The sequence below is a fragment of the Mytilus californianus genome, unplaced genomic scaffold (genome assembly GCF_021869535.1).
Source record: "Mytilus californianus isolate M0D057914Y unplaced genomic scaffold, xbMytCali1.0.p SCAF_12, whole genome shotgun sequence".
Taxonomy (NCBI): Eukaryota; Metazoa; Mollusca; class Bivalvia; order Mytilida; family Mytilidae; genus Mytilus; species Mytilus californianus.
In genome coordinates this window covers 6,407,415-6,432,759 of record NW_026262604.1, presented here as the reverse complement: position 1 = coordinate 6,432,759, position 25,345 = coordinate 6,407,415, and the positions used below count along the sequence as shown (strand labels likewise).

The 25,345-nt window shown below is 32.7% G+C and overlaps 3 protein-coding genes across 5 annotated transcripts in view; 1 reads left to right on the top strand and 2 right to left on the bottom strand.

Moving 5' to 3' along the window:
* Positions 1-10,977, bottom strand: part of LOC127721256 (centrosomal protein of 78 kDa-like) — a 137,417-nt gene extending 126,440 nt beyond the window's left edge. For all 3 annotated transcript variants that reach the window (XR_007991096.1, XR_007991095.1, XM_052227931.1), the window contains exons 1-5: positions 10,878-10,977; positions 8,884-9,058; positions 5,640-5,740; positions 4,771-4,940; positions 1,300-1,372 (exon numbers count right to left, since the gene is read on the bottom strand). Coding sequence is in view for 1 of the 3 variants with exons in the window: in XM_052227931.1 (XP_052083891.1) it covers positions 1,300-1,372; positions 4,771-4,940; positions 5,640-5,740; positions 8,884-9,035 (496 nt within the window). In the remaining 2 variants the exon portion in view is untranslated. The remainder of the gene's footprint in view (positions 1-1,299; positions 1,373-4,770; positions 4,941-5,639; positions 5,741-8,883; positions 9,059-10,877) is intronic.
* Positions 1-25,345, bottom strand: part of LOC127721268 (zinc finger protein 227-like) — a 171,121-nt gene that overhangs the window by 115,912 nt on the left and 29,864 nt on the right. The gene's annotated exons all lie outside the window — the stretch shown is intronic.
* On the top strand, positions 10,969-23,954 carry LOC127721271 (dnaJ homolog subfamily A member 1-like). Its single transcript, XM_052227950.1, has 6 exons — positions 10,969-11,102; positions 12,472-12,614; positions 14,055-14,337; positions 15,361-15,588; positions 18,424-18,654; positions 20,771-23,954. The coding sequence occupies exons 2-6, from the start codon at positions 12,483-12,485 to the stop codon at positions 21,097-21,099; spliced, it is 1,203 nt and encodes a 400-aa protein (XP_052083910.1). The 5' UTR covers positions 10,969-11,102; positions 12,472-12,482; the 3' UTR covers positions 21,100-23,954.

The window sequence follows — 25,345 nt, the reverse complement described above, 5'->3', positions numbered from 1 at the left end:
CTTATATCTCAAAAGCAAGCACACGGACCCTTCATTTTTTTCTGCTTTTTTGGTTCCTTTATTTATATACTATAAATTTAGAACAGTCTTTTAAAAAGCTTGTTATTTTAAAACAGAGTAGCGAACATCCTTAAGCACACATAAAACTGGTATAACCCCTTCCCATTGTGTACCAGGATCAGGATCAGGATCAGGATCAGTTATCAGGACCATGAGCTTTTCGTTGTTGTATGTCTCAAGAGGAGAAATATTGATTACACTTGCTGCAGTGGCAGAATTTATATGTAACATGATGATGTCACAACTGAATGCAGAATTATAATGATCAAATCAAGTAAACACAAGCTAAAATCACCAAAAATAAATATTCAGATGCCACAATGCAGGATACACCTTATTGCTATTTGTGGCCAGGACAGAAATTTCTTGTAAAATTTTGAGGTCATTAGAGTAAAATGTCTAATGCAACAATACAAGTGTTCAAATGTGACAAAATCTCACGTCAAGTGTCGAAGATTCAGAAACAGCAATTCAATTAATTAAAGCATTAAAACTGTATGACAGGTAGATATATCTTCAAGTTTGTTTTAAAATGTCATATAGGATATATTTCTTTTAAATTCACAGCATCTAAAGCACAGTGTTCAAGGATGTAGTCAGGTGAAATTAAAACAAGTGAAACTGTAAGCTACTGCTCACTGATGATACCCCTAGCCCAAATACTTGACGGTAAACAGGAAGTTGTTGAGTGATGAATCTGAAAACGCATCACACAGTATAGCTGACTTATATAAACACTGAAACCAAATTTCATAAAATCCTTGTAGTGTAGTTCCTGAGAAAGATGGAACGAAAAATATTAATGGGAAGGACGGACGGACGGATTGACAGATGGACGGATGGATGAACTGACAGACAGAGGTAAAACAGTATACCCCCACTTTTTTAAAGCTGGGGTATAAAAATCTAGAATTTAAAATTGATACTATAAATCAGAATAGCATTCATTAGTTAAGGAACAAAATAAGCTAAAAATATTGATATTTTATGGAACTCCTTTTCGAGATATTTTTTTTTTAAATGGCGGGAAAAGGCCTTATATTTAGCTTTGGCATTATTTAGGTCTCAAATCATATGAGCTATTAAAGTCTTCTTGAAAAGAAAAGTGGGTGATATAGGGCAAAATAATTTACCTTGTATTGTAGGAATAAACCCAAGGAGTCCGAACATCTAAATAAAAAATTCTAAACCCGAATGACAACATCCGTAAGTGAACATGTGATACTTATATGTACTCACTATCTAATCCATTATCTCCAATACGACAGAACTCAAATGATACATGACTCAATGTTGAGTTCTTTGCCAATCCCTGCAAATAAAATGAGTATGTAAAAATTAGCGTTAAACATAATTTTTTGGCTGATACACATACAATTATTAATATGACTTCAACTAACGAAAGTTCCATTGGAACTATTGTGTTTATAGAGACCTCTTTGTGTCAGTATTACCTCTATTACTTATGCATTATTTCTCAATTGAAGATAATAACATTAACCTACATACCTTGAAGTTAATCACAGCACTTGAAAAACCAGTCAATTTTAGCCACATGTAATTGAACTTTGAATGCAGTAAGAAAAGGATGAAAATATCAGGCAGTTTTACACAGATGCTTAAATGTTTACTAAATAAGTCTTATAATTACAAGTCTCTATCTTCTGTTATATTGCATCAACCTTTGTCTAAATGTAAGGGGGCCAGCAAGATAAATAAACACCCTATAGCTACTGGACCAAAAATCTATCTAAAATATTTTAATTTCCCCCTTTACTTTTCTTTTTTTTCAGTCTGATCTCCCATCAAAATCAAATTTATGCAACATTTAAGCAATTCAATCTAAATTGTGAAATTAACAAAAACATTTCAATCCTGAAATTTACCAATTTATAGTAACTCATATTTGTCATTTTATACTACTCAACTCAGCTTCACCACTTTTTTTAGCAGGAGGAAAGACAACTCTATTTTTTGTAGGTTCATATTGTATCATTATCATGATTGTCCCTTCTCAAATTTATATGGTCTGTGTACACACATTGCTATTTCTTTAATAGTTTGTTTGGAGAGGCAATAATATGTTTTAGGGTCAGTCAGGAAGTGGAAAACAGACATATTTTGTTTTTGACCAACTTAAATTCTATATCAGATCTTGTAAAATCATTGAATTAAAAAAAATCAACTATATTCTTTAAGATATTGCACATCGAGAGAAACGAGAATTCTTAAAAATTATGGTCACTTTTGTGTGAACCATTTTCATATAAGTTTATATTCTAATCTTTTATTAAAGCAAAACAGATAAGGCTTAAATTAAAATATTGTTTGTTTGCAGTTTACCAACCGACCCTTGAAAATCCGCCCGACTGTGAAAATTTTATTGCTTTTAATTTGAAGAAATTATTTTTATTTTTCTATTGACGCAATCCGGAACTTCTGGTCGTTTCTGGAATTGATTTAAAGTCTGGGTCGATTACACGTTTCAAGTTCGGTTTTTCTTACCTTCTTGTCAAGCGTACATGGGACCGTTTAATAATAAAGCACATGGAGATTGTTTACAGGTATCGATGAAGACATGGAGGAGTACTTTGCGCTGTCGTTTTCTGTCAATTTAAAAACAAATAACAACCAAAAAAGTTTAATAGTAAACTGTTTATGCAGATTCAGACATATATCATTGACGATTTGAGAATGCATGATGCAGCGGATATTCATAAAACCGACACGATAACCGTTTCCATCTCAAACAGATCGGGTACAGAATCTCTTGAGCCTGACTTTATCGAACCAATATCAGTGGTTAAAGAATTTGACAGCAGCCTGAAGTATGCCATAGTTTCTATAAAACGTTGTGAAGACAACAAGGATGAAACCACTTCTCCATGACTTCATGGATACCTGTAAACACGCCAGGGAGGGCACATTTGAAATTTATTATCGATTGACAATGCCAAAACTATAAGAAGCCACAGAAACTACACAAAGATGTAAAGAAAATGAATGGTTGGCTTGTAAAAATAAATATACTTTCTCTATGTTAAATCTATCTTCTATTGCAATGAGTATGCTCCTTTAGGAAAAGGGGAGCTACCCCACTCATTGCAATTCTTCTCCCTTTTATAATATTAGATATACCCAAACAGTGTGGCTTGTGTGAATTGAATTAAAACATGTCCTTAGGAGCTATGCTGCCAATTTTTTTCATGCAGTCAAAACATTTCAGTACAGACCATTTACTTTTAAAGGGGTGCTATTGATTTCACCCCGAAGTCTAAGATTTTTTTGGTTTAAATTAAAGCCTGATCACATCAACATATCTTTCAAAATATAACCTTATTACATATAATTAGATATTGTTAGATTTATGAAAACAGTCAGATGTCTTTTTCAAGTTGCCTTTTTTTTTTTAAATTGAGGAAGATTCAATGGTTAATTTTTTTTTATTGATAACACACTTACATTGTCTTATGAATCTTTGATATCTACATTTTCCTAATGAAAATACTCTACTCATGAAAACTTTCTAGTAAAGAAGCATATGTCAGTGAACAATTTCTTTAAAACAATTCTAGTCATTCCTTGTTTATAAGATCTTATAAGTGTTCCAGTACTAGTATTTAATAATGTCATAAATTGGATAATCACACCGTGTTATAGTTTCAATTTTGGTTGAAAAGTTTTTATCTGAAAATGCCTGTTCATTTCATGTTGGTTTTCAGCGTTTGTTGTTTTAAAAAAAAAATTCTTCACAAGAAACTTGGTTTGTGTAACTGCTTGTTTAAACTTCATTTTGGCTGATAAAATAAAATATTTTTCCTACCTACCGACCCTTCAGTCTGAAGGTACAGTCGGAAAAACTGCAAACAAACATATTTTTAAGGCTGGCCTAACTTTAATTCTGTTACCAATGAATGCTTAAAAAGTATCGTTTAAACTACCTAAACAAAATGCAATATTGATTTAAGTGTTATTTCCCATAGCCAATCAGTCAGATGGTTATTCTCAACAAAATGTTCTATATATATTAAATGATAAAATTTCAGTATAAAAATAAAATTTGGTACGATTGCCAATGAGACAACTATCCACCAAAGTTCAAATGAAATGGATGAAAGCAATTATATGCAACTGTACAGCCTTCAACAATGAAAAAACCCATACCGTATATAGTCGGCTATAAAAGGCTCTGACATGAAAAATATGAAACAATTTAATTGAGAAAACCTATATAGTCGGCTATAAAAGGCTCTGACATGAAAAATATGAAACAATTTAATTGAGCAAACCAACAGCCTAATTTATAACAGAACAATTTACAAAACATAAATTTAAATATGACAGATGTGATACAACAACCACTGAACCACAAACTCCTGACTTGGGACAGGCACATAAAGAATGTGGCTGGGTTAAACATGTTTGTGAGCGCTCAACCCATCCCTTATCTAGGACAGTGGTGTTACAGCACAACATAAGAACAAACTATAAAAATCAGTTGAAAAAGGCTTAACTCATCAGATCAATACAAAGCAGAAAACATCTCAGAAAATACAGACCGTGCGTGGAAGGGTATTTATACATCCCTAACATCAAAAAAGGTCTGAGAGTACTTGCAGTTACTGACTGCTAGTTCAAAGCCAATAATAACTTATAAAAGTAGTCAGGTATATTGATATTTTACTAGTGGTATAGAGCAGGGGGACTCACTTTAATCAATGTAGTCAGGTCACGCTCTCTCAAAGGTAAACCTTGTAACTCTAGGCACGACAGAGCAGGGGTCACACTCAGACATTCCTTCAATGCTTTACACAGCCTATAAGTAATTTCTTTTGACCTGATTGATGGCATCTTTCTCTTCTCAATAATGGCTTTCTTCTCTGTAAAACAAATTGAGAAAATATTATGTTGGCATTAAAGTTATAAAATGAACAAAAGTTCAAAGCAGAAATTACATTGATGCCTGAGAAAGATTCATAAAACACTAGTTGTTCTTTTTGCCTTACAATAAGGTTTTCAATATTAAATGTATATCTTCTTCATGTGACATGCATTTTATGTAAATTGCCCTTTGTAGAATAATTGTGAATGAATTGAACAGAATATTAGTAAACCAGGAGAAAACATTACAACATAAAGAAGTTTATAAACCTCTCCACAATTTCATGAGTGGCAGGTGCACTTGACTCCAATCTTAATTATCAAAGGTTGTGGTTCTCTCCGAGCACTTTGGCTTCCTCCACCAATAAAAACTGACCGCCACGAAATAGCACAATAAAGTTGAAAGTGGCGTTAAACACCAATCAATCAATCAATCATGATTGTCCCAAGTCAGGAAACTCAGCAGTGGTTATTTTGTCATCAGAAGTCAGTTCTCTGTCACTGACATGATTTAAAACCTAGCATTTTTGTCCCTTTTTTCAAAAATTGCAATAATAAAGGCACGCAATAATTTCTGAATTTAAAGTATTATACTTGGAGAATCAGCCCAAGAAAATCTGTGTTCTCTGAATTTTACAGCATAATACTTAAAAATATCAGCCAAGAAAATGTGTGCTCTTTGAATTATAAGAGATTACCATTATCGTCATTTGGTGGTGTGTAGTAACTACGTATTCCAACAAACTCCAAACTTTTGTTGATTTTAAGTGTGTTTAATATTGGCTGCCAGTCTGTTACTCTGAAAAACAACAATAGTAAAAGTTAATTTTAGAGTTCAAATAATATTCTTCCCATGGATTTTATACACAAATATCTAAAGACAAATCAAGAGATGTGTTTTTCATAGCATTTAAAATTGCATAAGATCCATCCTACAGGTGCAAATATTCAAACGTGTAAATAAGAACTAGGCATGGAGAAAAATGTGATTTTTCAGGATTTTGTCAATTAAAAAAAGAATTGAACAACATTTTAAAAGCCATTCTGTTGAACAAATGTTGTGCTTCTACTATAAGTACCATGAGTACTGTGAGTATTGATTTTTATTATATTTTGTGTACCTTTTGTTAATCATCAACTTATTGAGATAAACATGGGGGAAAGTTAAGCTATATTTTCATGTGCCTGTGTGAAGTCATAAACCTTGTCAGTGTTTGTGTCATATCTTAATAATATTTGGAGAATTTCTTTTTGTCAGATCTTTTCTATTCAATCTGTCAGTCAGGGGTACTACTTGTACAAGTAATTTTTATTTACTTGAAGAAGTAATATTAATATACTTAAGTAAATTTGTAGGATACTTATACATGTTATACAAGTGTATTTTATTTACTTGCATATGTAAAAAAAAATTGGCTTAGTTATGTCCCTTAGACATTCAGATTTTTTTACTTGTATAAGTGAAAAAGTCATCCTATCTTCTTTTCATGAATTCTTAGGACTTCTTTGCTCTAATAGAATTTTAAATTGTCTGTCCTTTGCAGATGTCTTAACTAATCAATTAAGTGTAATTTCATGGACAATGAAAATTTCATTTGTCTGTTATGTTCAGAACACTGCTCATTTACAAGCCCCCAAGGAGCAATTTTTGAAGGCCTTGCGCAAATACTTAATATCTTTGCGCACTCAGTTTCTTTGTTGAATTGATGAGATGAAACATTGAACTCTAATAAAAAATTATGAGTTAACCTGGGAAAAATCATTAAAGGCATGTTTTTACATCTCAAAACTTGAGAATTTTTGTGGGATTGTAAAAAAGTTTTACAAGTGAATTTTTGAGAAAATTAAGGGGAGATTATTCAAACATTATAATTAACTTATATAAGAATATTTTTTTTACTTCTTCAAGTAAATAAAGATTACTTGTACAAGTAGTACCCCTGACTGTATTAGGCAATTGAATTGTTATACATCTTGTCATTCTGTGGACCTTTATAGCTGACTATACAGTGGGAGTTTTGCTCATTATTGAAGGCCATATGGTGACTTGTAGTTGTATACATTCTTGTCCATGAAGGGCCGCAATTAAAAATATCTTTGTTTCCCCTTACCCTACCCACCATTTTGGAAGTGGGTAGGTAGGTAGGCTTTTTTTTTTTTTTAGAGAAAATCCCTGAAATATATCTAACACACAGGAAAACACAGAAAAACAACAAATTGAACTTTATTGATACTAAAACAACATACTGTATAACGTAATATGCATGACTAGAAGACCTTACAATTTCAGACTAGAAAATGTTTGTAAATATCAATGTCTTTGTGACTTAGAGTAGACCACACATAAATTGAGACATGGTTCTATATTTTTCTTATAGTTTTATTAATTCAATTGAAAATATAAAACCCCAATGAGACTGCTACCTAGTAACATTCGATGCAAAAAATATGTACACTTGTTTTTCATTTAAGGAAATACTAGAAGCCACAAACCGTGATCCAAACGAGTATGACTACGCCTATTAAGGCTTATTCTAGAAAACTATGAATTTATTTTTAACAATAAACTTTACCATGAAACCTTGGGCGTGTCTATGTGCGGATCAGTATTCGCTGAGTTAGCAGACCTTACAATGTTTGTTAATTCTTGAACACATTTTACAACGCTTTCAACACAGAGAAACAAAATGATATTGATAGTTGAAGTTCACCTACGAATTTTCCTGTAATGAAACAATATTCTTAGACACTGTCATAATTATACAAAGGAGAAAGATTCTTTAACGAAGGCATAGTATGATACAAGACATTAAAACCAATATCAAACCAACTGAAACATATCAATATCTGCACAGACACTGCTCACACCCAAAAAGTGTTTTCATTGAAAGGATTTATCAAGGGTGAAGTATTGAGGTTTCTCAGAAAAACAAGCAGCAAAACTGATCTTAAAAAACAGTAAGAAGCTCAAACGAGGATATCAAATATCTGAAATCAACGATTTTTTTTATCAAACACAAAATACAGAAAGGGAAAACTTGCTAACACATCGCCCAGCGAAATGAGACAACCGCTAGTAATGTTAACAAAATTCAACCCATCTATACAGAAACTAAAAATATAATAATGAAACACTGGCATCTTATTTCACAAAACCCTGAATGTGTGACCATATTTAATCATCAGCCCATTATAGCTTATAAAAGACATAAGAACTTACAAGAACTTTTATCAAAGCATTAGCTGGTATAGTCATCTCGACTTTTCACAACACAATATGATACTGAGTTCGAAAAAAATCAACTACTATTTTATCCAAAGACAACTAGTGTATGGTCCAATATCACATACGAAATGAAACAAAATAGCATAAATAGCACGCCAATATACAACTTATTGAGTCAACCACTGATAAAGGCGAACTCAGGGATTTACCACAAACACGGCAGAAACACCAGGCCTAACATTTAAGCTCAAGGGTGAGCTCGGATGCGCAATCGTAACTACTCGGCCATTCTCGCTACGCATTTTGTTATTGGAGGCGTAGCTAGAATGGAAGAGTAGTTAAGATTGCTCGGATGCATTTATTTAAAACATTATTCCATTCCAATTTCAGTATCCTTGCATACGTTGTTTACCCTTTGCTGCAAACACACGGGCGACAATGATTTCGCGGAATGTTGAAAATACGGACCATTCAAGGAAACAAAATTAAAAAAACGAACTTTTGAGCGAAACGAAAAAAAAAAAACAACAACGTGATTTTTGAAAAAAATTATTTCAGTCGACGGATTTTTAGAGGGTCGGTCGGGTAAGGGGAAACAAACTTAATTTTAATTTTGGCCTCAGTCTGTTTGGTAGATAGTAGGTTTTAATTGATGTATTTCATTGGCAATCATAACACATCTCCTTGTTTTTACATGTTTTATGTAAAATGATTACCTGACTCGATCTCCATTGATATCTAATACATTCTGTTGAAGATGTGCTTTGACAGCTGGAAGAGGACATGAGTCTTGCATGGCACAGAGGTTGTCATAGTGACTGTCAAAATCAATCGCCCCTCTGTGGCGAATCTGTACACTCTCAATCATTCTACTGGTTTTTCTCTAGTGACCTAAAATCAAAATTATGGATCATCAATTTATCCCAAAAAAAAACATTTTCGGAACTTTGTCTTTATTAAAATCAACTAATGGTAACTTTACCCATTTGAAAGTCATAATTTTCTGTTTTGTTTTTTTTTAATTTTAACAAGATATGTTTTCTACAATCGCACCACTTGATCTTTTGCATCCCACAAAAATCACTTTTGCTTTGTGGAATCAGACATTTTTTTTTACATTTGAGCGTTTGTTAAGTAGTTCAGAAACATCTGAGTGAATGTGCAGATCAAGGGTACAGAAACCGTCATATTTGCCAGTCATGACCTAAACGGCAGATTGGGATTTAGGACTTTTTTACAGAAATAATTTTGGTCATTTCATTGAGGTTGGGTTTCCATGGTTTCTTAATTCAATCGCCATTTGCTTTGAAATCCCTTTCCTGTAATAAAACTGCCACTCCAGTATGTAAAGTATGTGATAATCCTGAGGGCCCTCCTAACAACCATATTAATGCCTCCATGAGACATTGGCTAATGATCGCTAATCATTTTTCACCTGTGTTTTTAATTTACACCTGACAGTGATCACAAACTCAGAAGTACATTTTGCAATATTTGTATTCGTATTATAAAAGAAATTTATTAAAACTCCATGACAACTTTCTTCATTCATGTCATTATTTTATTTCTTTAAAGCATGTTCAGCAAAAACAATTGTCAATTCTGATTTAAAAATTTAAACTTGATTTAATTTACGTAGTTCTAAAAAGGTAATGTTTCACAAGTCAAACATATGCTTTTAAGTTTATTTAATATGTAATATGCATGCATGAAACTGTCTTCATCAGATTAGACACTTAATCATGTTAATTGTAAAATACAAAATGATTTCATGCTAAATTAAAAGAGCGCAACTATTATCTAATTTGGTAGGTCACATTCAGGGAAAAGGAGGATGGAATTATGATTATGACAATTGAAACATTGACAGGTTGTGGATAATTTACTTCTCAAAAGGGTTCATATGACCGTCCCCAACCTGATAAGGACATTTTCTCTGCTAATATCAAAATTTTACGGGAAAGTCTATGATATCCTAAAACATTGTAAAATGGAAGACAATTGTATAAAATTAATCGACTGATAGTTTTGAACAAATTGTTCCTATTCGTGATAACTTTGAAATGTCTTCCCCACATGTATATCACTCTCTTCCGTTTTAAGAATATTTATTAACTGAGAAAAACTGTTCACTTATCTATATATAAATATTTATGAAACTTCTAAGTAGTTTTAATCAATTTATTCACTAATTGCGATAATTTCCGTATATATTTCACGTTTCATTCCCGATCCGATGGCATTTTATTATAAAACCAGATGCTGGTACGCATAGCCTACGAACGGCAATTTGGCTATTCGTACCCACATGCGGGTACGCGCAGACACTGCCATCAAAATAAGGTACACATACATGATACAGAACCTGTTGCCTGTTGCAGTGTTGGGCTATTTATTTAGGGTTGCTAACTTGCATACATTTTAAAACTTTTTGTATACATGCAAGAAACCTAAGAGTATGCAACATATCTTTATTTTGATATAACCTTGTGTATTCATGCATGAACATGATTAATTCAAAGCAGTCACAAACAGTAAAAATTGCAAAACCAAAACAAAACATGCCGATACTCGTCACAGTTTTGCAAGATCTAACAGAACATTACAAAGATTGACATTTTCTGCACCGTTTTGAGCCATTTTCTGAAATATTTTTAAGTATTCTTACAGTATTTTACAGCTAAAATTTATGACAAGAAGGATATTTTACCAGTCATCACAAATAAAAGAAGTTTTCGCTTTCAAAATAAAAGGTTAGTGGCGCTGATTATTAGTTTACATCCCAGAACCCATTGCGACTTCAATATCCATCTGACGTCACTTCCGATACAACAAGCACGTTCGTCTAGAAAATTCTCATAAAATCGAAAATAGAGCCTTTGAGGAGGAAGTATCAGTGCTATTAGACTTCGAAGAAACGTACGTATATAATTTGGTAGGTAAATTAAGCAAGAAATCTCTATTAAAAGTTCCGTAGTGGTTGCTTTTTTAGGCTAAATGACAAATTTGAAGGAAAGCTTGATTTTTAGTAACAAAAAGGGGGATGTAATATTCCAGCTAGCATTGTTCAAGTTTAAGTATGGAAATAAGTTAATAGAATAGGCTGCATTTGAAGTTATAAACATGTTTTCATTCAGTTGTCAGTGTAAACTGTTGTATGTCCATGTAGAATAAGCACACGCCTATCTGGTAGAACCCTTTGTCGGACATAGAAAACTATAATCTCTAATGGTATGCGAAGATCAGTGACTGTCTTGGTGATCTCATGTAAGTGTGCTCCTCTTGAGTGCGGGAGGTCCTGGTTGGATTCAGGTCAGGTGAAACCAAAAAATAGATATTTGCTGCTTCTCCGCCAAGCATACAGCTTTAAGGAGTAGGAGCAAAGGTTTGTTTGCTTTTAGAGTCAAGAATGTCTGAGAGGAAGATGTGTCTTAATTGTCTTTGTATACTCTGTTGGCTTGTGAATTGGCACTTTAAAATTTAGCTCGGGTTCATATTTACTTCACATTATAAACAAGTTATAATCCTGAATATGCATTTTATTTGACACTGGACGTATAACAGCCATCTGTCATTTTCATCATTGGAGAACAGTCGTAAATATTTCAAATACGATAATTGTATATAAATATGTAGGACTCTGAACCGTGATGGTACTCCAAACTGTGATAGTTTGACGCTGAAGTGCAATGGTGACATTGTGTTAGACGCTATCTTGGTGATACACTGTACATGTAGCTATGTTGAATCGCGATGGACAGCATAGACTATATTTTCAATGCTTTGCATGTCGATGTAGAAGTCAATTTGTTTGTTCGAAGCAGTTTTTCAAGTTTTTTAGTTAATAAAAATAAGTGGCTTATAAACTTTTAATACTACATCTACTAAAGGAAACAGGGAGTGATTGGCGTTAAAGTGTTTATTTTTTAAAACAATTTGCGAGTTTTCTTAAAACAGCTGTCATATTCATGATTGTGACCATTGGGATGTATATCAGGCAATTGATTAGATTTATTGACAACTCTAACTTTGCTTTTGACATGAGTTTAGTAAATTTTTCACTTAACAACGCAAATAAAATAACTTGGGGTCGGTCGGGTAACCGTAAACAGACATTGCCTAGGAGTGCTAATTTTTGGTATTAAATTTAGTTGCTAATATCTGGAATTTCATGTCTCTGCAGTTTTATAATTTAAGTGTACCTGGCTGTTGTCTGCATATGGTCGGGTTGTTGTCTCTTTGACACATTCCGCATTTCCATTCTCAATTTTATGTATTATAATTTAGGATGTATTTTGTTTCAGACTGAGAAAACATGGTGAAAGAAACTGGTTACTACGATCTCCTGGGAGTGAAACCTACTTCAACACCAGATGAAATCAAGAAAGCTTACAGAAAATTAGCCTTAAAATATCACCCAGATAAAAATCCAAATGAAGGAGAAAAGGTAGGCTTGATATGAAAATAAGGAGATGTGGCATGATTGCAATGAGACAACTTGCCATTGACACAAAAGGATAAAGATGTGAACAATTAAAGGTAGCTATCAGATACTCTGGTTTACACAATGAGCAAAATGTATAGTGAGCTTTAAAATGCCTAAGTATGACAACCCTCTGTTTTTTTAAATCTACCAGTTGACTGGCATAAGTTTACAATTAACATCAAGTATTTTATTCATATGTTTTGCACCACAGGGATTTGATTAAATTGCTTCCCTTAGTTGTAGATTGAAAATATAAATTATATCACATTTGTGGATAATCCAGTCTTTTCCCGTCTTGGATCTAAAACTAACGTGTCTATAAAAACTCTCTTTGGCGTATATTTACAATTGTATTGTGAAAACTAATGACCTGATATATATCACATGTCCAATGCACAACAATGAAACAAACAAACAAAATTTGTAGACAGCAACCACTGGATTACAGGTTCCTGATCCTGACTTGGGACCTTTTTATGGATGGGCAATCTCTATTCTAACATTCTAAATCCATGCTCTTTAGGTTTGTTTTTTTTTAATAATAAGGATTTTCCATACCAGATAGAAACAGTGAAAAATCCATAACAAAAATTAGTGTTGTCTGTTGTATTGTGCAATATTTTATTGCAATATCCTTTTTACTATTTTTATGATAGCAGAGATTGGCAACTAGATGAAATCACATTGTATCACACTGACCTCAATATTTTTTTTTACATTATAGAGGTAGAAAGAATTAAAATCTAAACAAAAATTGAATAATAACTCAGATCATGCAAATTTTCTATCTAGAAATCCTTACCACTAATTTTCACTAGATAATCTACCCAATAAAACTCTGTTAAACAAGAATGGACAATATCATCTTTTTGGACCTTTCGAATGATTGTTGAAAAACATGCAGAATTCTTAATAATAATAATAAATTCTTTATTTGAAGAGGGAAAACACAGTTAGTTACAACAAACTAATCTTCCCTGAGACCCTCATATACAAATTACAATACAATCAAAAACAGATATTTACATATAGTTAATTTACAGTCAAGTATTTCGATGTATTATTATTAACATGATAAGATATAAAACTGTTCAAGAGGTACATGTAGTAAAAATCAAAAAATCAAATCAAATAAAAAATATACAAATCAAAATAATACATTGTAGAAAACAGACTGTGTTAAGTACTTTTTGATACTTTGTTTAAAAGTAAAAGTCTTATGAGCTTTACGCATTTTGTGTGGTAGTCCATTCCATAACACTGATCGAGAATAAACAAAAGATTTCTTAAACAGCTCAGCTTTTGGCTTAGGAACTATCAGATTACCTTGAGTGATCTTATTCAATAGTACCCTTTCAATGGTATTTTAACATTGTGTATGATTATATTTTTATTTTGTAGTTCAAAGCTATCAGTCAGGCATATGAAGTATTATCAGATGTTAAAAAACGTGAAACATATGACAGGGGTGGCGAAGAAGCCATTAAAGGCGGTGGCCATGGAGCAGATTTCCACAACCCTATGGATATATTTGATATGTTTTTTGGTGGAGGTGGAAGACAAAGGGGACCAAAGAAAGGCAAAGATGTTGTTCATCAATTGAAAGTGTCGTTAGAAGATTTATACAATGGTGCTACTCGAAAATTAGCTTTACAGAAAAATGTTATATGTGGTAAATGTGAAGGTAAGAAATGAGTTAGCTCCCTGTAAAGTCAAAGTAGAAAATATTATGGCATGAGTTATCTCCACTTTTTAAGGAAAAACTTGAAAAGTAGAAAATGTGAAGATTCAATATGAAATACAGCTCCTTATAATTTAAGCAAAATGAAAAATGTAGAAAATATGAATGAGTTGACTCCTTGCTTTTTAGATGAAGTTTTATATGCAATATATCTATATAGATTCTACCACTGCATCGAGTGTGATACGATATTTATCCACTCGAGACAGTTAAATTTTCAAATTTAAAACATGAGGCTCGCCGAGCGTTTTAAATATTTAAAATTTAACTCTGGAGAGTGGATAAATATCGTATTACACGAGATTTGGTGGTGGAATCTGTTTCTCTAATGATTTTCAAACAATACGCAGGCAAGATGTGTTCTTTCTATGTGACGTCATCAGGCATGGTCGCCTTTTTTCATGCCGTCACAATAGGAAATTCAGAGGAGAGCAAAAAAATTTGATGTCATAATCGGATTTTAACCAATGAAGAACTGAGATCAAACGAACCACACGTTGATTAAATTTTTTTTATACAATGGGTGCAGAAAGGGATAAATTGACGAAGAATTAGAGAAATGTATTTATCATGTTTATACATATGTCATGATGTACTACTTAACAAACAATTTGTCAGTTTTTCGGGAAGTATAAAGTACATGTAGCTTGCACTGAAAGAGATTAGATTGCACAGGCTGCTCTTGCATTTGCATGTCTACTCTAAAAAGCATAAACCTTTCTTGCTTATATTTACAAATACATTTTGTATACACATTTGAAAATTAAATCCTCACAAAATTTTTAGAATTCTTTGATGTCATAAAATGACAAATATTTAACACTGTCTATTGTCAATGGATCAGGTTTGTTCAGCATGGTCTTCCATCATTTTGCAACATGCCTCTACATGAAAAATGGGCAGTTCTATGAAAGATCAAACACTGATAACCTCCCCTAATTTATTTTTTTTTTTAATTCAAAACAGGTCGTGGAGGCAAAGAAGGAGCTGTAGGAAAATGTCGTAATTGCAAAGGAACAGGGATGCAGGTCAGAATACACCAACTGGCTCCTGGTATGGTACAACAGATTCAGACAGTTTGTCCAGAGTGTCGAGGGGAAGGAGAGAGTATTGATCCAAAACATATGTGTAAACATTGCAATGGTAAAAAGGTCACAAGAGAAAGAAAAATTCTGGAAGTTCATATAGACAAAGGTAAAGAATTATATAAAATACAGCTTTATTTTGATTGACAAACTTCATTTTCCATTGCTGTTAGGCCAATTAAAATTAATTGATAGATTTTCATTCCCGCCCGCCCCTCTGAAATCGTTCCGCCCCAATTTTTTGTCGAGCCTGCGACTTTTGTCGCAGAAAGCTCGACATAGGGATAGTGATCCGGCGGCGGCGGCGGCGTTAGCTAACTTCTTAAAAGCTTTATATTTTAGAAGGTGGAAGAGCTGGATGCTTCATACTTTGTATATGGATGCCTCATGTTACGAAGTTTCCGTCAGTCACATGTCCAATGTCCTTGACCTCATTTTCATGGTTCAGTGACTACTTGAAAAAAAAGTTCAGATTTTTTGTAATGTTAAATTCTCTCTTATTATAAGTAAGGCCAAGTAAATTTAATTAGTAGATTTTCATCCAAATTTTTGAAAAAAATGGGGTGGGTGGGAGGATTTTATTTTTTATTATTTATTAGATATGAAACGCTCTTGTGACGTGTTCTTCATATATGCAAGTGTAATAATAAGGTTCTATCATTTATATACATGTATAACGAATCAAACATACAAAGAAATGCAAAAACCAAAATTTGAAACAGGATGTTATTAATGAAAGAAATTATCGATAGTTACCGGTAACGAAAATGAACAAAATCCGGAAATCGTATTTTTTTCAAAATAAAAAAAATTGGGGCGGAACGTTTTCAGAGGGGCGGGCGGGGATGAAAATCTATCAATTAATTTTAATTGGCCTAATAGGATAACTATATTTGGTATGTGCGTACCTTGCAAGGTCCTCATGCCTGTCAGACAGTTTTCACTTGACCTCGACCTCATTTCATGGATCAGTGAACAAGGTTAAGTTTTCGTGGTCAAGTCCATATCTCAGATACTATAAGCAATAGGTCTAGTATATTCGGTGTATGGAAGGACTGTAAGGTGTACATGTCCAACTGGCAGGTGTCATCTGACCTTGACCTCATTTTCATGGTTCAGTGGTTATAGTTAAGTTTTTGTGTTTTGGTCTGTTTTTCTTATACTGTATGCAATAGGTCTACTATATTTGGTGTATGGAATGATTGTAAGGTGTACATGTCTAGCTGGCAGGTGTCATCTGACCTTGACCTCATTTTCATGGTTCAGTGGTTATAGTTAAGTTTTTGTGTTTTGGTCTGTTTTTCTTATTCTGTATGCAATAGGTCTACTATATTTGGTGTATGGAATGATTGTAAGGTGTACATGTCTAGCTGGCAGGTGTCATCTGACCTTGACCTCATTTTCATGGTTCAGTGGTCAAAGTTAAGTTTTTGAGTTTTGGTCTTTTTTTCTAATACTGCATGCAATAGGTCAGCTATATTTGGTGTATGGAATGATTGTAAGGTGTACATGTCTAGCTGGCAAGTGTCATCTTACCTTGACCTCATTTTCATGGTTCAGTGGTCAAAGTTAAGTTTTTGAGTTTTGGTCTTTTTTTCTAATACTATATGCAATAGTTCAACTATATTTGGTGTATGGAAATATTTTATGATCTATATGTCAGTCACCCAGGTTTTATTTGACCTTGACCTCATTTTCAAGGTTCATTGCTCAGTGTTAAGTTTTTGTGTTTTCGTCTGTTTTTCTTAAACTATAAGCAATAGGTCAACTATATTTGTTGTATGGAAGAATTGTTAGCTGTACATGCCTGCCTAGCATGGTTCATCTGACCTTGACCTCATTTTCATGGTTCATTGGTCAATGTTTAGTTCACTTGGTTAATGTTAAGTTTATGTGACAGTTGTAATAAAGCTTTATATTTAGGACTATCAACATAATATCAATGATTAGTAAAGAAGGCGAGACATTTCAGCGTGTGCACTCTTGTTTTATTTTGAAAAATTTACGATTTCCGGATTTTGTTCATTTTCGTTACTGGTAACTGTCGATAATTTCGTTTCATTAATAACTTCCTGTTTCAAATTTTGGTTTTTGCATTTCTTTGTATGTTTGATTCGTTATACATGTATATACGTGATAGAACCTTATTATTACACTTGCATATATGAAGAACACGTCACAAGAGCGTTTCATATCTAATAAAAAATAAAAAATAAAATCCTCCCACCCACCCCATTTTTTTCAAAAATTTGGATGAAAATCTACTAATTAAATTTACTTGGCCTTATGAATATTATTTTAGCTCACCTGGGTTGAATGCTGGTATGAACATGACACATAACAAATTTGCACTTCTATAATCTTCATTTTTTCTCTCCTATTCAAATGCCAAGCTGCATTGCTGATGATACAGAACTACAAGCATGAAATTATGGAAAGTGTAGATTCCATAATGTTTCTTCATGTTTGTGCCATAATGTCTATATAAACAGTTCTGAAAACAAATATGACATCCATGGCCAACATGGTCGAATTCAAGTAGACTATTAGTCCTGTTACTACTTACCAGTTTTCTCAAATTTGTCAGAAAATTCACCCTAAAGAAAAGGTTGCCACTGTGGACTTGAAATTAACACAAGTTTCGCAAAAATAAAAACTTGCATTTTAGCATTTCCTAAAATCTCAATAATTAATCATCATTTTTGGTCCATTATTCAACTATGACAATAATAAATGCATGCAAAAACTTCTGAATTTACTGATGAATAGTGTAAATCCAGATCAAATTTTGGAGAAGCATAATTTCTATAAATTTTGTTTACAACAACAAGTGGAATAAAAAGTTGTATTTTTTTTTTTTTTGGCATCAAAAATGAATTGCCAATCTATATTATGAAAACTTGCATTTTTATAGAACTTGAATTGTATTTGACTTTAATTTAAGGAATGAAAGATGGAGAAAATATCCGATTCACAGGAGAAGGTGACCAGGAGCCAGGGTTAGAAGCAGGGGACATAATCATTGTATTAGACGAAAAAGAGCATGACCGATTCCAGCGGCAAGACATTGACCTAATTACAGAAATGGAAATAGAATTAGTGGAAGCTTTATGTGGATTTCAAAAAACAGTACAAACTTTAGATGATAGAACATTAGTTATCACAAGTTTACCTGGTAAGCATATAAAAATAAGAAGATGTGGTATGATTGCCAATGAGATAACTCTCCACCAGAGACCAAATGAAGTAGAAGTTAACAACTGTATGAAGAAAAGTTAATGTCAATGAGACAGCAACATAGTGATAAAAATGATCAAAAGACATCTAAAGCAAAATACTTTATTTATAAGAAAAAAGAGTAGGTCAATATTTTTTTTGAAAAATATTGTGTTTTTAAGTTTTGGGTTGCTTATAAGAATAAGAAGATGTGGTATGATTGCCAATGAGATAATTCTAAATCAGAAACCAAATGAGGTAGAAGTTAACAAATATAGTCTTGTATTATACATACCACTCTCTGGATCATTGTGTTTTTAAGTTCTGAGTTACTTAGGAGAATGAGAAGATGTGATATGGTTGCCTATGAGACAATTCTACATCAGAGACCAAACGATGTAAACAAATATAGTCTTGTATTATACATACCACTCTCTGGATCTTTGTGTTTTTAAGTTCCGAGTTACTTAGGAGAATGAGAAGATGTGATATGGTTGCCTATGAGACAATTCTACATCAGAGACCAAATGACATAGAAGTTAACAACTATAGTCTTTACTTTAACAGATTGTGACTTGGATGGAGAGTTGTCTCATTGGCACTCATACCACATCTTCTTATATCTATTGTATTATACATACCACTCTCTGGATCTTTCACTATTTGCAAGTAATTTTTCAATTATCAACATTAGGCCACCCTTAAAAAATTCTTTGTTTGATGTTGCCTAACCATGCCTTGTTTGGGTAGGTAGGTAGGTAGGGATTATTTTTTTGGCCAATAACATATGTTACATGTACATGTTTTAGACAATGAAAGCAACACAAGAGCATAAAAAAAAATTTTGAAACTATTTGTGTCCTAAATTTTTTGGGGTAGGCTGCTTTTTAGGTGGGTAGGTAGGCAACATCAAACAATTTTAATTTGAATTTTTGGCCCCATTAGGAAACTATTAACACATACATTTCAGTTTTTGCCAAACTTCAAATTGATTCCACAATTTTCCCACTACGTTCTATATTTTCACTGGGCCATATATATAGTATGTGTCAAATGTCAAGGTCACAGCAGCTGTTGATTGAGAGAAATTTGGTCAAATTTTGATTTGATGTAGTTTTTGAACCATATGTCAAACTTTTACTAAACTTGGTTTGATAATCTATATTTGACCAGGAAGACCCCTGTTGATTTTTTGGGTTGAAAGGTCAAGCTCACAGTTGCCATTGATTGATTAAAGTTTTGGAATAAATTTGATTTCAAGTTGTTATCGTATTTCCAACTTTTACCAAACTCAGCTTATTTATGCCCTATGTACAATGATGGAATGGAGAAAATCCCAATGATTTTAGAGTCAATATGTCAAGGTCACAGTAGCTATTGAAAGACAGAAATTGATGTGTTAAAAAATTTACATATGCAATCTTTTGATCTATATATCCAACATTAATCCGACTTTGCTTAAAAGTGTCTCTTTAAAAGAAATAGAATGTTATCAACACAATAAATTCATATCTTTACCTTTTTTTTATGGATCACTTGCCTTGGTATTAAAAAGACCCCTATTGATATCTGGTCACTGGGTCAAATGTCTAGATTACAGCAGTATTTTATAGACTGTAATTTGGGCTTTTTTTTTATTATGCCCCCGCCGTAGCAGAGGGGACATTAAGGTTTACCCTTGTCCGTCTGAACGTCCGTACATCCCGAAATTGGTTTCTGTTCTCTAACTTTAGTTTCCCTTGACCAATTGTTATGTAACTTATACACAAAGCTTTTTACCACAAAACACAGATCAAGCTCGAATTTGGGTGGGGTTATTTTACCAATCCTGAAAAATAGAAAAATTGCAGAATTTTTTGTTTCCGTTCTCTAACTTTAGTTTTGCTGAAACCAAATGTTTTGGAACTTATACACAATGCTTATTACCATAAAACAAAGATCAAGTTCGATTTTGGGTGGCGTCACTTTTACAGTTCTCTTGTTATGTCCCTTTACAGGGGCAGATCCAGGATTTTAGGTTAGGGAGGGTGCAAACTTATATTTACATATAACCTGCAAATGTTTTGACTTTTCAGGGGACGTTATTAAAGACAAAGAAATCAAATGTGTCATGAATGAAGGTATGCCAATTAAACGTGATCCATTCGAAAAAGGACGATTAGTGATAAAATTTAAAGTGAAATTTCCAGAGAACAATTTCTTACCGCCACCCAAATTAGCACAACTGGACAGTTTACTTCCTCCAAGAAAAGAGGTCATAATTCCTGACGATGCAGAAGAACATGACCTTGAAGACTATAATCCAAGGGACCGTAGACGTAGCAGACAAAGAAATGCACATGATGAAGATGATGATGATGAAATGGGACCACACGGACAGCGAGTGCAGTGCGCATCGCATTAGAACTGTTAACTAAAAAATCATTTATATTCACGACTAATTCATTTTCATATAAAAGTTTTGAAAGCATTTTTACATTTCATGAATTTTGTGATAATTTTTATAAGCTTGTCACATTTTTCAAATATTTATAAAGAAAATCAAATAAATTCAATATGGCTGCCATTATTTAAAATAGAACATGATGAACAAATGAATGAAATATATATAATACTGTACTTACATTTTTGTAAGTCAGTAAAGAAAATTTTCTTTACAAACTAATTTATAAATTTTGTTGATATTACTAAAGCCAAAATATATATATATATATATGTCTGTTCCCAGCTATTAAACAACCAATCCTATGCATATGCTTGATTGTCAAATCGTAAAATTTTAGTGCCTTGACAAAATATCTTGAGAAAAAGCATTTAGACTACCTCTATGAATCTTATGTCCTCACATTTATTCAGTCGAATTTGTTATACCCCAAAAAGAAAATTCCAACTGAACAACCCTTTAAATTTGTTTTTGGAAATGGAGGTAGAACACAGACATGTATATATACTTTTTTTCAGAAAAATTCTTAGGGGTCTTTGAAGGCACTTCGATGAAAAGATTTCTTTGGGTCTAAAAAGCAACTTAGCAATTAGTATGTAGTTCAATGTTTTGGGTGTTGGGGCTTTTTTACCTGTTATTTAAATTTTTGATCGAAATTATTTTTGGGGCCGCCCATACCAAAAACGGAGATAACTATTTCTAATCATATATTTGAGACAACAGGCGAAAATACATGTGTTCATTGGAAGACTTACATCATTGTGTTGTTTGGTTGCCTTTTGTTCTCTTTTTTTTATGCTGTAGAAATATTTCACTATTTCACATATGAAATAAATCTGATAATTGCATACAACAATAGGTGGTACATGGTCAATGTAATAAAAAGAATAACTTATCCAAGAATTCAAATATAAAAAAAAAATATTCAGTTCAAGACTGAACAACACTGATAATTTAACTCGTAAGCTAGGCACATTCACACAAATTAACGGGTTAATCGATCACTGGTTGAATGTTTTCCATATATACAAAATGTATATATATATCGGAATTCTTGGATTAGTCATTCAATAATTATTGTGGTGCAAGCAAAGGAATTGATCATTTACTGGGGATTCATTATTTTTCCTTGAATGTCACTTTTCATGGATTTCGTGAGTACAGGTGAAACACGAATTTAAATGTTCAACGAATCACAAATTTTTAATCTATGCATATATGCAGACTTTGGCAAAACTGTGAAATCAAATATCCACGAAAATGCAAGTTTTCCTCATTCCATGAAAATTGTTACCCACGAAAATAAATCCACAGTAGTTGAGATTATTTTTATGCCCCACTTACGATAGTAGTAGGGGCATTATGTTTTCTGGTCTGTGCGTCCGTCCGTCTGACCCGCTTCAGGTTAAAGTTTTTGGTCAAGGTAGTTTTTGATGAAGTTGAAGTCCAATCAACTTGAAACTTAGTTTGTACACATGTTCCTTATGATATGATCTTTCTAATTTTAATGCCAAATTAGAGTTTGACACCAATTTCATGGTTCACTGAACATAGAAAATGATAGTGTGAGTGGGGTATCCGTGTACCATGGATACATTCTTGTTTGCCGATGATATTGGGTGATTCACTCTGCAGTGTCTGATTACTCTCTTCCGAAACTATGCATTCACAAATAATATTTCACCACAACTAAATTCCAAGAAAAATCTGTGCATTTATTATTGTCACAGTGAATATAATCTGACACTAATGGGGGTTTTATTGTGATTTAAGGAAATGTTGCATACAAAAAATGCTATCAAAGCTGCAAACTTTTGCTTAACCTATCCAGTTGCAAATTGGCAATTAGAAAACATCACAAAAGTTACTGAATTTACTGTACTAAGTATGAATCTTAAGAGTAACATCTTATAAAATCATTGAAGTGAAGGAAATTGATTACGATAACTCATTTTATTTTTAAGAGCTTAAAATGTTTATGTAAATTATAAAGTGTTTTTGAATATTATTAATGTCATAAAACTGTAAAGGATATAACTTTTTTCTCTTTTTTTGCGATTGATGGAAAACTAACACCTGTTTTAAAGTTTGTGTTTTGACCTCTGGTTGTCTTATGTGGTCATTTGTGTTACTTGGTTGCTGTCTCATGGACAATTATCCCAAATGCAAACTGTATTTGAACAAATTTTTTTAAATGTATGCGGTTTTATCTTAGGTTTTTAACACTAGGCCTATTTCATCCTGCCTGTAAAAAAAATTAATTAAACAGCTTTACATGTTTTTCTAAAAGCAATTACCGTAAAGTATATTTAGTTCTTAAAATGAAAGTGTAAAGTATGATGTTGTATCTAGAAGATTGGCACATGTAGAAATTTTGTCCACTTTATGCTTGTTCTATTGTGGATGGAGGGATGGAATTAAAAATTGTACTGTGGATTCAGTATTATTATTTATGTTACCAGTTTTAGTGGATTTTGTGTGTATGTACTTTAACCATAAATTTAAGTGTCCAACAAAGTTCAAATTTTCTACATGTATAAGCTCTGGAAAAAACCATGAAAACTGGTACAATGGACCATGGAAAATAAGTGAATTCACAGTATTGTTTATAATATGAATTATCGACATTCTTAATATCTGTAATCAAGACACTATAGCCTATATTTATGTAAATGCCATGAATTCAAAATTTAGACTGCAGTGACATAATTTATCTTTTTGGATGCAGTGATCCAATCTGTATTTATCATGTTGAAAATGAAACATTGTAATTGTTATGTGTTTTATATTATTATACAATTAAATGTGGATTCTTACATGTATTACGTTGTAGATATCGATAAATTGAGATATGCAATGACATAGGATATAAAACCAGCACAGGGGCGGATCCAGCCATTTATAAAAGGGGGGGTTCCTAACCCAGGATAAAGGGGGTGTTCCAACTATATGTCCCCATTCAAATGCGCTGATCGTAAAAAAAAAAAGGGGGGGGTTCAAACCCCAGAACCCCCCTGGATCCGCTACTGCAATAAAAAGTTGGTTTGGCCATGGAAATGAGGTGTTTTAATACTAGACCAAGTGTCCATTCCAATAAAATATTAGGAATTTTTGTCATATTTTATGTTCAAAAATGAGGTAAGTTGAACACTGCTAGTGGCAAGTTGCAATTACTGCAATCTCAAGTAACAAGGATTGGTGGATATCCTTGGACGTTTGATTTTTTCTCCACGTTCCAGGTACTCCAGCTTCCTCTACAAAAAAAAAATATAAAAGTATATATATAAAAGCCAAGAATGCTGAAGTGGCATTAAAGACCAACAATCAGTAAAGAAATATATTATGAAAACTGATTGATACATTTGGGATATCATTATTTATTTATTATAGTTGTAATTGGTTTTGAACTAGTATGCATAGGGATAACACAAATGGCCAAAAATACCACACAGCACAACAAACCACATTAACAACAAACACCTGACTTTACTGCAAAAAAAACCTAGAGACATATTATGAAAACTGATTGATACTTTTGATACGTTTGGTATATCATAATTTATTTATCATAGTTGTAGTTGGTTTTGAACTAGTACGTTCAGTGTTTTTATACGTCCGTTTACAGGACGTATTATGGTATATTGTTGACCGTCTTTCCGTCCGTCTGTCGTCAACATGTCAGACATTAACTCTAAAAAGCTTTAACCAATATGCATGAAACTTTGGTGAATTGTTTATATCTATTGACGTGAGCTCCCTTTCGTTTTTTATAAGTTCCAGATTTACTGTTTCCGAGTTTTGGGGTTTTATTCATTAAAAAAGGGGGGACTTTCCAGTTTTCCTACAATAACTCAAGAATGCTTTCACCAAATTGCAAGGAATTTTGGTGAATTGTTTATATCTATTGACATGAGATCCCTTTCAATTTTTATAAATTTTAGATTTTACGTCTCCGAGTTAAAGGGTTTTATTCATAAAAAAAGGGGGATTTTCCAGTTTTCAGACAATAACTAAAAAATGCTTTCAGCAGTTCTCATGAAACTTTGGTGAATTGTTTATATCTGTTGATGTAAGCTCCCTTTAGAATTTTATAAATCTTAGATTTTACATTTCTGAGTTATGGGGTTTTATTCATTAAAAAAGGGGGGATTTTCCAGTTTTTGGACAATAACTCAAAAATGCTTTCAGCAGTTCTCATGAATCTTTG